Source organism: Annulohypoxylon truncatum (assembly GCF_022578515.1).
Source record: "Annulohypoxylon truncatum strain CBS 140777 unplaced genomic scaffold F4807scaffold_22, whole genome shotgun sequence".
In the NCBI taxonomy this organism is placed as follows: domain Eukaryota; kingdom Fungi; phylum Ascomycota; class Sordariomycetes; order Xylariales; family Hypoxylaceae; genus Annulohypoxylon; species Annulohypoxylon truncatum.
The window spans coordinates 191646-204257 of NW_025953808.1; the positions used below are offsets into that span (position 1 = coordinate 191646).

General features: G+C 46.9%; 6 protein-coding genes across 6 annotated transcripts; 3 read left to right on the plus strand and 3 right to left on the minus strand.

Annotated features, from left to right (window-relative positions):
* Positions 1-106: 106 nt before the first annotated feature.
* F4807DRAFT_149502 (glucose-6-phosphate isomerase) lies at positions 107-2076 on the plus strand. The gene is made up of 3 exons (XM_047993197.1): positions 107-698; positions 748-1281; positions 1341-2076. Exons 1-3 carry the CDS (start codon positions 199-201, stop codon positions 1966-1968), a joined length of 1662 nt encoding a protein of 553 aa, XP_047852885.1. The 5' UTR covers positions 107-198; the 3' UTR covers positions 1969-2076.
* A 458-nt stretch (positions 2077-2534) lies between these two features.
* F4807DRAFT_149493 (uncharacterized protein) lies at positions 2535-3279 on the plus strand. The gene has a single exon (XM_047993196.1). It carries the CDS (start codon positions 2660-2662, stop codon positions 3251-3253), a length of 594 nt encoding a protein of 197 aa, XP_047852886.1. The 5' UTR covers positions 2535-2659; the 3' UTR covers positions 3254-3279.
* On the minus strand, positions 3280-5348 carry F4807DRAFT_468623 (uncharacterized protein). The gene is made up of 6 exons (XM_048002616.1): positions 4852-5348; positions 4685-4796; positions 4377-4631; positions 4259-4320; positions 3878-3991; positions 3280-3826 (listed from the first exon to the last, which is right to left on the minus strand). The coding sequence occupies exons 1-6, from the start codon at positions 4976-4978 to the stop codon at positions 3306-3308; spliced, it is 1191 nt and encodes a 396-aa protein (XP_047852887.1). The 5' UTR covers positions 4979-5348; the 3' UTR covers positions 3280-3305.
* On the minus strand, positions 4912-6421 carry F4807DRAFT_468625 (uncharacterized protein; the record flags this gene model as incomplete). The annotated part of the gene is made up of 2 exons (XM_048002617.1): positions 4912-5864; positions 5926-6421. 2 exons carry the CDS (start codon positions 6419-6421, stop codon positions 5158-5160), a joined length of 1203 nt encoding a protein of 400 aa, XP_047852888.1. The 3' UTR covers positions 4912-5157.
* A 354-nt stretch (positions 6422-6775) lies between these two features.
* F4807DRAFT_468629 (SNF2 family N-terminal domain-containing protein) lies at positions 6776-10430 on the plus strand. The gene is made up of 12 exons (XM_048002618.1): positions 6776-7092; positions 7141-7703; positions 7764-7871; positions 7965-8182; positions 8239-8269; positions 8322-8515; positions 8567-9473; positions 9531-9716; positions 9788-9835; positions 9884-9986; positions 10038-10136; positions 10186-10430. Exons 1-12 carry the CDS (start codon positions 6823-6825, stop codon positions 10204-10206), a joined length of 2748 nt encoding a protein of 915 aa, XP_047852889.1. The 5' UTR covers positions 6776-6822; the 3' UTR covers positions 10207-10430.
* F4807DRAFT_431069 (uncharacterized protein) lies at positions 10340-12526 on the minus strand. The gene has a single exon (XM_047998461.1). The coding sequence runs from the start codon at positions 12139-12141 to the stop codon at positions 10654-10656; it is 1488 nt and encodes a 495-aa protein (XP_047852890.1). The 5' UTR covers positions 12142-12526; the 3' UTR covers positions 10340-10653.
* Between the last annotated feature and the right edge of the window lie 86 nt (positions 12527-12612).

A 12612-nucleotide genomic window follows, 5' to 3' on the forward strand; every position in this document is an offset into this window, starting at 1 on the left:
CTACTCCGGCCATTATGACGATGTTTTAATACACGCATCTCACAGACTTAGACTTCTCAACTTGACCTCACTATTCTTCTATTCCATTTATTTCACATTTCATCTAATAGTAAAAACTAACTACAAATCTGCTTGACGCAGTATCAGTTTAGTTTAGTTTAGTTTCTTTCTCGCTTCCGCGAAACCTCACAAGTGAAGATGCCTCAAGCAGCTTCTTTGCCCACCTGGGCCGCCCTGGAAGACCACTACAAGACTGTTGGTAAGACCTTCGTCTTGAAAGAAGCTTTCGCCTCCGACTCGGCCCGTTTCAGCAAATTCAGCAAGACTTTTAAGAACACCCCCTCCGGTACTGATATTCTGTTCGACTTCAGCAAAAACCTCGTTACCGAAGAGACGATCAACCTCCTACTAAAGCTCGCGGAAGAGGCCGGCCTCGAGAAGAAGCGCGATGCTATGTTTGCGGGAGAGAAGATCAACTTCACCGAGCACCGTGCCGTCTATCACACTGCATTGCGCAACGTAGGCGGCTGGGAGATGAAGGTGGAGGGACAGGATGTCATGAACACCAAGGGCGGTGTCAACGAAGTTCTGCAGCACATGAAGGAATTCTCCGAGCAGGTCCGGAGCGGCGAGTGGAAGGGATTCACTGGCAAGAAGCTGACTACGATTATCAATATCGGCATCGGTGGTTCGGATCTGTAAGCGTCTTTTATGAAACGACGTACCCGCCTTCTAACAACGTAATAGGGGCCCGGTTATGGTCACTGAAGCTTTGAAGCACTATGGCGCAAAGGACACAACTCTACATTTTGTCTCGAATATCGATGGTACCCACATGGCCGAGGCCCTTGCTAACTCGGATCCCGAGACGACTCTCTTCCTTGTCGCTTCCAAGACCTTCACCACGGCAGAGACTACGACGAACGCCAACACTGCCAAATCGTGGTTCCTTGAGAAGACCGGCGGAAAGGGTGAAATTGCCAAACATTTTGTCGCTTTATCTACAAATGAGGCCGAGGTAACCAAATTCGGCATCGACAGCAAGAACATGTTCGGCTTCGAGAGCTGGGTCGGCGGTCGATATTCGGTATGGAGCGCCATCGGCCTCAGCGTTGCTCTGTATATCGGCTACGACAACTTCCATAAGTTCTTGTCTGGCGCGCATGCGATGGACAAGCACTTCCGCGAAACCCCCCTTAAAGACAACATCCCCGTCCTGGGAGGTTTGCTGAGTGTCTGGTACAGCGACTTTTTCGCCGCGCAGACGCATCTGGTCGCTCCGTAAGTTTCCTATATCACACGCCTGAAGATCCGACGAAGATCTCGTTAACATATGATAGTTTTGACCAATACCTGCACCGCTTCCCTGCCTACCTCCAACAACTCTCGATGGAGTCCAACGGCAAGACCATCACATCTGACGGCTCACCTGCTAAGTACACGACTGGGCCCATCCTCTTCGGTGAACCCTGCACCAATGCTCAGCACTCGTTCTTCCAGCTTGTGCATCAAGGCACCAAGCTGATCCCCACCGACTTCATCCTCGCCGCGAAGTCCCATAATCCTATCTCCGGTAACCTGCACCAGAAGATGTTGGCATCCAACTATTTTGCTCAGGCCGAAGCTCTCATGATCGGAAAGACTGCCGAGCAAGTCAAGAGCGAAGGCACCCCTGACGAGCTCATACCTCACAAGGTGTTCTTAGGCAACCGACCGACAACCAGCATCTTAGTTGGCGACGTGATCGGACCTGCCGAGCTAGGCGCTTTGATCGTCTACTATGAGCACCTAACATTCACCGAGGGTGCGATCTGGGATATCAACTCGTTTGACCAGTGGGGTGTCGAACTAGGCAAGGTGCTCGCCAAGAAGATTCTAAAGGAGTTAGACGAGCCAGGGAATGGTGAGGGCCACGATGCTAGCACAGGCAGCCTCATCGGCGCTTTCAAGAAATTCGCTAGCATTTGAAGGTTAGAAACGACTCAGGGGCTCGGAAAACAATCGAAGCTGTGAGTCGTAACTAATAGAAATGTGGCATGTACTGTGACGTGTTCAGGTAATTTGCAGAGACGGAGCCTGGGACTACTTTATACGTTCTGTGTCATGCTAATAGGGGGTTGGTAAAAGTAATAAGCAAGAAACTAGCATGATTTGTTTCATATTCTTATGAGAAAAACTGGCACTTCACAGAGACGACCGAGATGTGACTGCCATGATCATAGGTATTACATGGTACCAAACTGTTGGGCTTGTCGGAACTACCCTAACTGGACTACTGTACACAGCCCAACGTCCAACTACATGCTGAGATGAGGCTAGTTGCCCCAGGGCTGTGCATAGTAAATTTTGGTTGGCATAGGATGACTTGGTGTATCCACCTCCAGCTTCTACTAGAGCTTTTCCCTGCATCTCTACGGTAAGATTGCCAACTGAAGTAGGGGAGGGGTGGTCGCCTAGTCGCTAGGATTCTTACCTGCGAAGAGTCTATTCAAGAGTACTAAGCTGTCCACCCCCCTTACATCCCCACACCTTTCTCTGGGTTAAGTTAGGATTAGGCAAACACTGGCTCAATTTCTCGATATTATCTCACTATCTTTATTTCACTTTATTTTCATGTTTGCTCGGGTACTGAGATGAAGCAGATCAACGAGACTCAGTCATGAGTGGACCAACTCCTGCCAAACCTCCCACACCACCACCTCTCCCTCCACCATCCAAGAGAAGGCATATGGATCAAAGACCCTCACAATATCTTGCCAACTTAGAAGCAGCTGGCGACAATGTCTGGGAAACCACCACGACTACTTTGGCATCGCCGAAGCGGTATACGCCGATGGTCTACTTCTTCTACGGCACTCTCACGCGGCCCGACATTTTAAAGCGTATCCTGGACTTAGACCACGAACCCGTCCTGCGACCGGCCAAGATCATCGGATACTCGCTCACAAAATGGGGGGATTACAAGGCCCTTGTGGATGGCGAACCCGGCGAGGAAGTGGCGGGAATGGCGTACGAGGTTAGGTCGCCTGAGCACGAGTACAAGCTGGCGTACTACGAGACGAACGCGTACGAGCTCGTTCCTTGCCTTATTGACTTCACCGACGGGCGACAGCCGAGCCAGGTTTTCGGGAGCACTTTTAAGTACGCTGGTGATGCGGCGGCGCTGAGGGAAGGGAGGTTCGATAGGAAGTTGTGGGAGTTTCGTATGGGCTCTAGGTTGCCGGAAGAGAAAGGGGTGGCTAAGGCGGTCTAGGTCGGGGTAAGCGTTGAGTGAGGTCGTGTGCGTCCCGTTTCCGTGCCTTTAATCAACGCGTCCGTTCCTCTATACTACCTGACATTAGACGAGGCGAATCTATTTGGGACGTATTCCCTGAGTTTCGAATCTGGTTCGCCCGGTTCACGAGCTGCTCCGCAGCATTCTCGAAAGTAATCTGCGAAGCATCTGCGACTTGTCGTATAGATTTCCGAGCCGGCTGGGCAACATGGTACTTCTTCACGTGGTTTCTTAGAGCTTGTACTGAGACGAAGGGAGGATTCTGGCAACCGGGGAAATCGCACTGAAGCCGTGGTAAGTGAGTCATCTCGTGATCCACTCGAAGTACTTCAGATTCAAATCCCAATGTGGCTCGCGGACAAGAGGAGAGTCGACAAGTAAATGCAGATCCCCGAAATTGACTTTTGAATGATTCAAGCTCTTCGGTAGATACTCCAGGATAATCATTTTGAGAGAGGAGAAATTTGACGGACTCTTCATAAGCTGCTAGCATGAAAGATATCCCATCTTGCGGTGGTAAACTTGTTGAAGGAATGCTGTGATTAGAAAGTCCTTTTTTGCTATTAGTAATTTGACTCACTGGATGTGAGTAAGAAGGCTTACTATTGGTTTGAAGACCCGATTCAAGTCCCTTGGGTGACCTAGTCCATAAAGCCAGCTCCAGCTCTTTGCGAAGTAAAGGATTCTGCAAAGATACTAGTCGTCCATCCTGATGGGCTGGGTTGGGGGTATCTTATATATCCGTCGAATAGCTCCAGAGACGAGAAAGTTTCTCTGCTAATTGATCTGCAAGGTCGAATAGAACCGATGTACTGCGACAAGAAGGGGGTGTTGCATGAGACAATAGGTATTCAACCCAATATTCGGTAGAGTAGACATGAAACCCATGTAGACCTCTAGCCACCCGTACGTACCTAGCATTATCTTGGAATGGTTTTGTGAAGACATCCAATCCGGAGAGGAGACACGTAATTGTGGCTATACCGTGTTCCACAATGACTTCTTTTTTGTCAATAGCGAGGCCGCTCGAAGATGACTGGAGGAATCTAGGATCTCTATTAGTGAGTTTACTCTGTGTGTATTTATTCTAATATATGCTTACTCCTTAACTGATATGTGGATAAACGCCAACGTATTATCTCGACGTTCTTCAATCAAAGCCCCACAGATATCTAAAATGTACGTAGGAACGAGGTGAGTTATATCTGGGTCTCCAGCACTGAAAGATATTGCAGACAAGAACTCAATCTTTTTCAATGGCCGTCTCGCAAACGCAATCCAACAGAAAATAGATCGAACGCGATGGACTGATTGAGCGTCTAAACGGACAAGGATTTGCGTTAGAATCTTTCGGTAGCTGAGGACAAGTTAGCATTAAGCTATTTAATTAATAAGAAAAGTCGGGCTTACAAGTCGGACAACTCTTTGGGAAGCTCGTTCACAGACAATTTGACTTCAGAACCTTTGTAAAAGATTTTGTTCTCGAGGTAGTTAAGAACCAAGCGCGCGTAGAGGAACATCCCTAAAAAAGAGTTAGTTTCCTATGGTTAAAAGTGTATGAAATTGGCCTGACTTACCGTCTGACTTTTTTGTGATTTCATCTCCAATATCTTCTACCTCACCTGAATTCAGGTGGAGTTGATTGAACTTTTCTTGAAGGGATGGTAATCTCTGCGATATATAGCCCCTTACAGCCAATCGCATACTCTCTTTCTCTTCGGTGAGGGAAAGCACTTGCTTTTTTCGAAGACGGGAGGATAGAATAGGTGAGACTCGGCTAGAAATGAGAACTTTGCTAATTACTCGAGCGGAAGATAGAGTCCTTGAAGTGATTTGGTTTATCAAGGTAGCCACTCTAGCCTGTTTTTGTTCATCGCACTCGTTCAGGCCATCAATGACAATCCAGATGTACTTATCTTGGCGAGGCTCTTGAGATATGCTTGCAAAGAGAGTATGCAAAGTCTTTCGAGGGTGGGTATTGAAGGGACTTTCTTCTCGAAGACAAAATCTCCATAAACGTGAGCAACCAGGTCATAATCTTTTCGGAGGAGCTGAAGAAGCATAGATCTGAGGATCTGCTCATATGTAGTCGAAGAAGGGTATAGATGTGTGCAAAAATGAGAAATAACAAGCATATTCGCGCTCCTCATAAAGTTGACAAGTTGTGCCGATAAGACGCTTTTTCCAGATCCAGGACCGCCTTGCAACCAGAGCACGCGTGTTTCCGGCCTGTGCTGAAGAAACGAGGCGATTTTCTTATCCTTCAATGCCCAACTACATGTCCCCGGGTATTTGGATCCTTCGGCCGATATAGAATCGAAGGTAGTCAACTGATCCGATTCGTCTGCTTTCAGCCAAGATACAATAGACTGATATTGCCTAGCAGCTTGCTCTGCTTCAAAGCGGCTTGTTTTCTCTTGACTTTCTTCTTTCCACGCGTAAATGTCTTGCTGTAGTTGCTGAAAATCCGAGATATGATGGGCCTGCGCTTCCTTATCTATAAGTGTCCCATGGCGTTCCATATCTTCAAGGATATTGTTAAAACGTCTCTGAAAACGACCCCATGATGTGATGAATAACAGCTTCCAGCCTTGGAGGAGAGTTAGAGGTAATATACCTAGGTAAGAATCGGGATGAATCGTGATACTCACTGCTCCGGCGAACGAATATATAAGCATGTTTGTGGAACTCGAGTATGTCGGCGTAGTAGACAGCCAGAGTTTGCTGGAAATCTCTCTTGTTGCTAAAAGCGTTGCTGATAACTTCAAACCTTTTTAGTGACTCGGAAATCCTCGAATACCCTTTGATGATTTGTTCAAAGGCTTCGACATATTCTGAGGCGACTCGTAGAATCAAGGTGATTGGAGCCCATATCCAAGATAGATATGGAGTGCCATTGCATAGAACATCTACAACCTTGGCGTAGTGCTCGAGACCTTGGAAGAGAGGCCCAAGTCTTCGCATATTCCGGAGAGACTGTCTCGCAGCAAGCTGGTTTTCGATAACAAGGGCTGCTTTCCTGACATGATGAAGCGTTGAGTTAGGAAAATCACGAGAGTCGGCAGGAGTAATGGTACGTTCAAGCTCTTCAAATGCCGTTCTCATAGTTTGCCTAGCCAACGCCGAAACTGCTGGTTTTAGAGGCATTTCGAATATCCCTGGGACCTTACTAACCTCGGTGAGTTATAGTCCCACTAACATCTCATTAACATTAAGCTGGTGACTGCATTTACATTGCGAGGCTGCGAAGTTGATATATTGAGAATTAAATTACGGGGCTTAGCTGTCAGCCTACATGTATGCCTTGGCCACAATAAGGAGACAATGCTACCGCCATTAAAAAAATTGAATGTAACAGTCCCTTGACATTGACAATTTGTCGGCTCAAGCTGCACCGGAGTGGAAACTCTGCCACTACAAGTGGTTGAATTTATCATTCATCATCTGGCCCCTACCTGATACCTTCCTATGTACCTTACCTTTGAAGAATCCTGTAATCTACAGTTATAAGCCTCTACGAAAGGCACATTGCCATACTCACCGTCTAGATGGACCGTGATCACGAATCCGACTACCCTTCGAAGCGACCTCGGCTGAACTCGCCTCCAATTTCACGGGCAGTATCGACGCCAGAAGAGTTTAACTTCGAATTTGAGCAGCACCTTACTGCTAAAGCAGAACCATATCCTAATTTTATATCATTCGTACTACAGGATGCTAAACGCAATGAAAAATGGCTTTGTTGCGATAGCAATGCCCAAGTGGATGTCTCATGTAGTCCAGCTTCGAAGCAGAGTGAGACGGTTTGCTTTGGAATGGTTGGTTGATACGCCTCCTGTACTCCTCTAAACTAACATTCATGGAAGATATCACATATATCAGGCACATGTGAGCTATTGGGGATATTCGATATTCTACCCGAGTTTCCTGTTCAGCTTGACAGTTCAGATCGCTTTAGTATAAAAGGTGACGAGAAAATGGACGGTCGTATTCAGTCAATACACGGTCAGATGATACAGGGTTTACTTGATGAGCAAACCCTCGATCTCCACGTGAACTGCGTCCTGAATACGCAGCCAGCAAGGAGTAAATCATTCCGAAAACTCAACCTGCTACAATGTACATTGGAGATCACGATATATGGGCCAATGGATCTCTACGATGAAATCGGCAGTTGGTTTCAGGACTACGAAATTTACCTTCAGGATCCTCGTACATGCCATTTGGATGTTAAATACTACAATCCTCAAAGACTTTCATCGGACAATCTTGAATCCTGCCCTTTGGTTTCAGAGGTAATAAACATGACATCGTCATTAATCCCTCTCCAGCATGTCGCCGAGCAGACCGACATGCTAGATGTTCTTAGCAACAGAGCCGACTTAGAAGAGACACCACAACCAGAGGCTATCAGAACAACATTGAAGAGGTATTCTTCTTGCTTAACTTGGCGACTTTCCTTCCATACTAATGGCTCATATTTACCTAGACATCAAAAACAGGCTCTTACGTTCATACTTGGTCGAGAAAAGGGCTCGGTAAATGCTAAGGGATGCAAAGATATCTGGGAAACTGTTATCAATGACCAGGGACGAGTGTAAGTATTACACGGTGACATTTGTCTCCAAACAACCCAACCACTCCAATATTGGGCACTATTCCATGATTGAGCCAACTAATAGTACTCTAGATTCGTTAACACAATTGCAAATACTTGCCAGACCGAGGAGCCCCCGCAGTTCAACGGCGGCATTATTGCAGATCCAATGGGTCTTGGTAAAACTTTGGTGATGATCGCCTTAACGACCACTGATGTTGACCCTCGCTACGGACTCAGAGCTTTGGATACTGAGGAAGAAATAGAGAGGTTCAGCACACCGGCTACGCTCATCATCATTCCCCCGCCATGTAAGTTTTCCTTCATGTATTTAGGTATCACGCCTAGAAGAACTAACGAACGTTAGTGATTGGTAGCTGGGAGGAACAACTAACTGGGTATGCCATCATCCACCAAGTCACATCCTTATCTACGCTAACAATATAACAGGCACGTCTTCGGAGATCGTCTGAAGTTTTGCCGCCACCATGGCAAAACTAGACTAAGAAGTCTAGCAGAACTTCAAAACATGAACGTAGTATTAACAACATTCCATACCGTTTCCGCGGAGTGGAAGGGGAACGCGAGGGCGGACGACTCGATTTTATTCGCAGTTCGCTGGCGTAGGATCATATTAGACGAAGGTAAGCCCCTTTAGGTTTGTTATAGTGCACTCTATCTCACTGGTTGTCTAGCACATTTCATTAGAAATGGAAATTCAAGGATGTCCCAAGCTGTGTGCGCGCTCGAATCTGACTCTCGATGGGCTGTTACGGGTACTCCAATACAGAACCGGCTTACTGATCTGGCAACGCTACTAAAATTTATCCGAGCCCATCCATACGATGACCCTAGACGGTTTGAAGCAGATATCTCGAATCTTTGGAAGGTAGGAGAAGAGGAAGAGGCTGTTCGAAGGCTCAAGCGGCTTTCAACGTTCCTCCTATTCCGTCGACCTAAAGGAACCATCAACCTTCCTCCTCGGCGGGATCTACTTTTACCGATTGACTTCAACCAGGAGGAAAGGCAGGTCTATGATGGTATGCGGAATCAGGTTATCACCAGAATCGATGAAGCTCTGCACGACGCCACTAGAGCGCCCAGGACTGGTTCATATTGCAACGCCCTCCAGCAAATTGAGTCATTGCGACTCTTTAGCAACCTAGGATTGCACTACCACTCAAGAAATCAAAAGGACGGGAGTTTGCTTTCGGTTCCCGAAGAGTGGCCTAAGGTAGCCCAGCGCACCTTCGACTCCCAAAGAGAGATAACTCCCTTCGTCTGCATGCAGTGCTCTTCAGCAGTTGAACTAGCAGAAGAATGGTTGAATGGGTCGAACGTAATCCGGCAAAGCGGACAATTTTTCGAATGTTTGAAGTATGTCTGCGGTGATTGCGTGGATAAGATTCACCGGCGCAAGCGTCCGGTGAGCTGTGGTCATGTTCCCTCGTGTGCTGTAGCCCCTGTTTCGACGAACAGCACCACTCTAGAGGAGACGCCAGATCTTGTCGCAGCTGAAATGGGCTCGCCTTCGGCCGGTCTTTCCTCGAAGATTAAAGCTCTAGTAACAGATCTTAAGAGTGGATCCGTCGGTGTCAAATGGTATTTAGCCCATTCAAAGAAGTTCCTGCAAAATATTTGCTGACTGTTTATATCTAGTGTTGTATTCTCTACTTGGAGACTTACACTCGACATCGTTCAAGCCGGATTGAATGATGCGGGAATACGTAGCATCCGCTTCGACGGCAAGGTTCCTCAAAAAGATAGACAATCGGCCATAGACAGTTTCAGGACAGATCCGAGTATCAGGGTCATGCTGCTCACCCTCTCATGTGGCGCAGTTGGGTAAGCGTCCACCATTTCATTGACTCGCTCTTAAACCACTTAGTTACGAAACGACCACTAATATGTATCAGTCTCACCCTCACGGTAGCATCGCGTGCTTATCTAATGGAACCACATTGGTAAGATGCTTCACTCTATGTTATGTCTTATCGTTGCTGATGATCCAGGAACCCGACTCTCGAAGAGCAAGCCTTAGCACGAGTCCATCGGCTCGGACAGACGGAGGAAGTCACAACTGTGCGTCTCTATATACGCGACTCGTTTGAGGAGGTAGGTTAATTTCTATAGCACCTTTGAATATTTATATTAACGTTGCAATAGCAAGTTATGCAAGTGCAAGAGTCGAAGAAGCAGCTTGCTGGCGTCCTATTATCACCACATGATGGGAAGAACACGGATAACAGCCTGGCAGGGCTAGAGGTAAGATAAAAATATTCGGTGCTAATGTTCCTGACTAACGCTTGTACAGAAATTGCGCGCATTGCTTTGATGTTAGGTATCGAATAAGTGAGAGGGCGTAAGTAGATTGGTTGTAAGGGGGGTTCTCGTTGTTCTACGTATTATTAACACTGTCTGCACTGTGGGCTAGATAACCCCTATCTTTGTGACTGGCAGTTGTCTCCAGCCGCTAGTTAGGGATCAGGAGATAGGGTATAGCTTCGTATGACTTGATAGACCAGATCCAGAGTATAGAGCACGAATGATACATGATTTTATACCTGTTTTGTCTCGTACATTTGTACCATCAGTCCCTTAACAGAGCTTTGGCGTACACTTATGTAGATAGGGGTGCCTATATATTGCCTCATAATCCCCGAATGTTAACAATTTCCTTCTAGCCCCCAGAACCCCTATAAGAAAGTATTGCCACATCCGTAAGGTTGAGACATTCGGGATATTGTGATAACCTCCAGGAAACTTCGAGGCTTTAGTTTCATCAAGACTTGGCCAAGGCTGGCCGACCATTCTTCAAGCAATCTTGACACGTTCTACTAACAAAGCAGTCTTTTGCCCCCTTTTCCTTCTTCTTCCCGCATTCCCTGCAATGTAAGCGGCAGAGGTAGTAATTACAGCCCTTAACAGGACATTCAACCTTCCAACGGCAATCTTGAGTCAAATGTTGCTCCCCGCAAGGACATTTCTTTAAAGAGCATTTTCTCCCCGAGTGGCCTTTAATACCGCACATGCAACAACGGTAAGAGCACATCATGGCGTTTTGGTGCTTAAAATGGCCGGGGTGGTAGGGGCAACCACACACGCGAGAGCATCGAACGTAACATTCTTGAGCTATGTGATACTGCGGGAAGGGCCGACACTTACAGCGGTTTGACGACTTGACCTGACAACCGCTCGCCTTATGGAACGGCGACCCACAAAAGCCGCACTTTGACGGGCAGTGCTTTGTATGATGGGTATATTGGGCGCAATTATCGCACCGGTGGTTCATCGTTTTGGAAGCATCCTTTCCTTCAGGCTTTTTATAAAACAACTCCGGCTTATCCGTAAACATCTCTCGAATATGTGTTCGACTCAGACTCCTCCGGCGCGAAAGCTTGTCGAGCTCTGATAAACGCCGATGGGGGAAGTGGATGACAAATTTCTCTTCGAGATTGGAGCTGTTGAAGCCTTGGATCGATGCTGTGCCCCATGAACCAACTGGGGGCACACTGTTAGAGTGTCGAGGCCTTCCCCGATGTAAGCTTGTCATGTTTCCGAGTGGCGTTTTCCTGGACGACTTCACGGTTGCTTTGCGTCCTCGGCTAGAATGCGAGCGGAGTGGGCGTTTTAAAAGGGTATACCAAAGAGTACTAGTGAAACAAGGGTCTATACAGAATTGGGCCTCAGGGGAGACATTAATCGGTAGATAATGACCACCGGAATATAAATGATGTGTATATTGCGTTTCCGAGGCCGGCTGGGTATCTCGTAAATGTTCAACGACGTCTTTCTTCCAACCCGGACCATGTTTAGGCGCTGCATGTGAACAGTACGAGTGGAAGTGTCTAAGCCAAATACGCATGGAAGGGCCAGATTCGAGGTAGTGTCGTTCGACAAGCCCCAAGACTGCGCTGCCAATGTCAATCCCATCATCTGACATGATAAAGATATCTAAGCATTGTATCATTATGTTATAAGGGGACGCATATAGTTTTTGTATGTCTGCCGGCTTGAGCAGCCAATTGTAATCGGTCTGCAGTATTTTCGATAAAACTTGCACGTCAAGGCCTAAGAGTCTGTCTCGAGCTTTGATTTGACTGAATAGGCCACCGCGTATCGACTTTTTGTACACATCGGCTTTTACTCGTCTTGGGGCCATGTAGTCTTCCATAATTCGATTCACCATCACACCGCGGGCACCAAGGGGTTTATGTTCATAACGGCTGAAGCTAAGGTCAAGCCCGTTTAGAGGATAATGCAAAGCCATGTTATAAGATATTAAGGCTTCCTAAATCGTCGCAGATACATGGGGGTAGTAATATCGCATTTACCCCTTATGATTATGTAAGGTACCTGCTTATGAGTTTTGATTGGCCAGCTTTCAGACGTGGGTGACTTGTCGACCATGCCCTAGTGAACTATTTGGCTCATGGTAAGAATTCTTTAGTAAGCCCATTATATATGTGGGGTTTATAGTAAGAAATGATATATAGGGGTAACTAGATATGTACCGCAACTGAAGAATGTAGATGATGAATTGTCGAGGTTTTAGAGTTGAAGAGCATTCAATGTAGGTATTGTAAGAAAGGAAGTGTGGCAGGGCTAACTATGCTGCTACGGCGCCAGCTGTCCATGCTTATGTCAGATAGGGATGCATCGTGGCTTGATGTGGCAGATTGAAATAATAAGTTCCGGGGACTGGTTCACAAGGTTCGCAAGGTTCACATATCCGAGGCAG

Coding starts and splice junctions, on each gene's coding strand:
- F4807DRAFT_431069 (XM_047998461.1), bottom strand. CDS start 12,141: ATGGCTTTGCATTATCCTCTAAACGGGCTTGACCTTAGCTTCAGCCGT.
- F4807DRAFT_468623 (XM_048002616.1), bottom strand. CDS start 4,978: ATGCGATTGGCTGTAAGGGGCTATATATCGCAGAGATTACCATCCCTT. Junction 4,797..4,851: donor AATCACAAAAAAGTCAGACG/GTAAGTCAGGCC, acceptor ACTCTTTTTTAG/GGATGTTCCTCTACGCGCGC. Junction 4,632..4,684: donor CCCAAAGAGTTGTCCGACTT/GTAAGCCCGACT, acceptor ACTTGTCCTCAG/CTACCGAAAGATTCTAACGC.
- F4807DRAFT_468629 (XM_048002618.1), top strand. CDS start 6,823: ATGGACCGTGATCACGAATCCGACTACCCTTCGAAGCGACCTCGGCTG. Junction 9,987..10,037: donor TACGCGACTCGTTTGAGGAG/GTAGGTTAATTT, acceptor ACGTTGCAATAG/CAAGTTATGCAAGTGCAAGA. Junction 10,137..10,185: donor ACAGCCTGGCAGGGCTAGAG/GTAAGATAAAAA, acceptor ACGCTTGTACAG/AAATTGCGCGCATTGCTTTG.
- F4807DRAFT_149493 (XM_047993196.1), top strand. CDS start 2,660: ATGAGTGGACCAACTCCTGCCAAACCTCCCACACCACCACCTCTCCCT.
- F4807DRAFT_149502 (XM_047993197.1), top strand. CDS start 199: ATGCCTCAAGCAGCTTCTTTGCCCACCTGGGCCGCCCTGGAAGACCAC. Junction 699..747: donor GGCATCGGTGGTTCGGATCT/GTAAGCGTCTTT, acceptor ACAACGTAATAG/GGGCCCGGTTATGGTCACTG. Junction 1,282..1,340: donor CAGACGCATCTGGTCGCTCC/GTAAGTTTCCTA, acceptor AACATATGATAG/TTTTGACCAATACCTGCACC.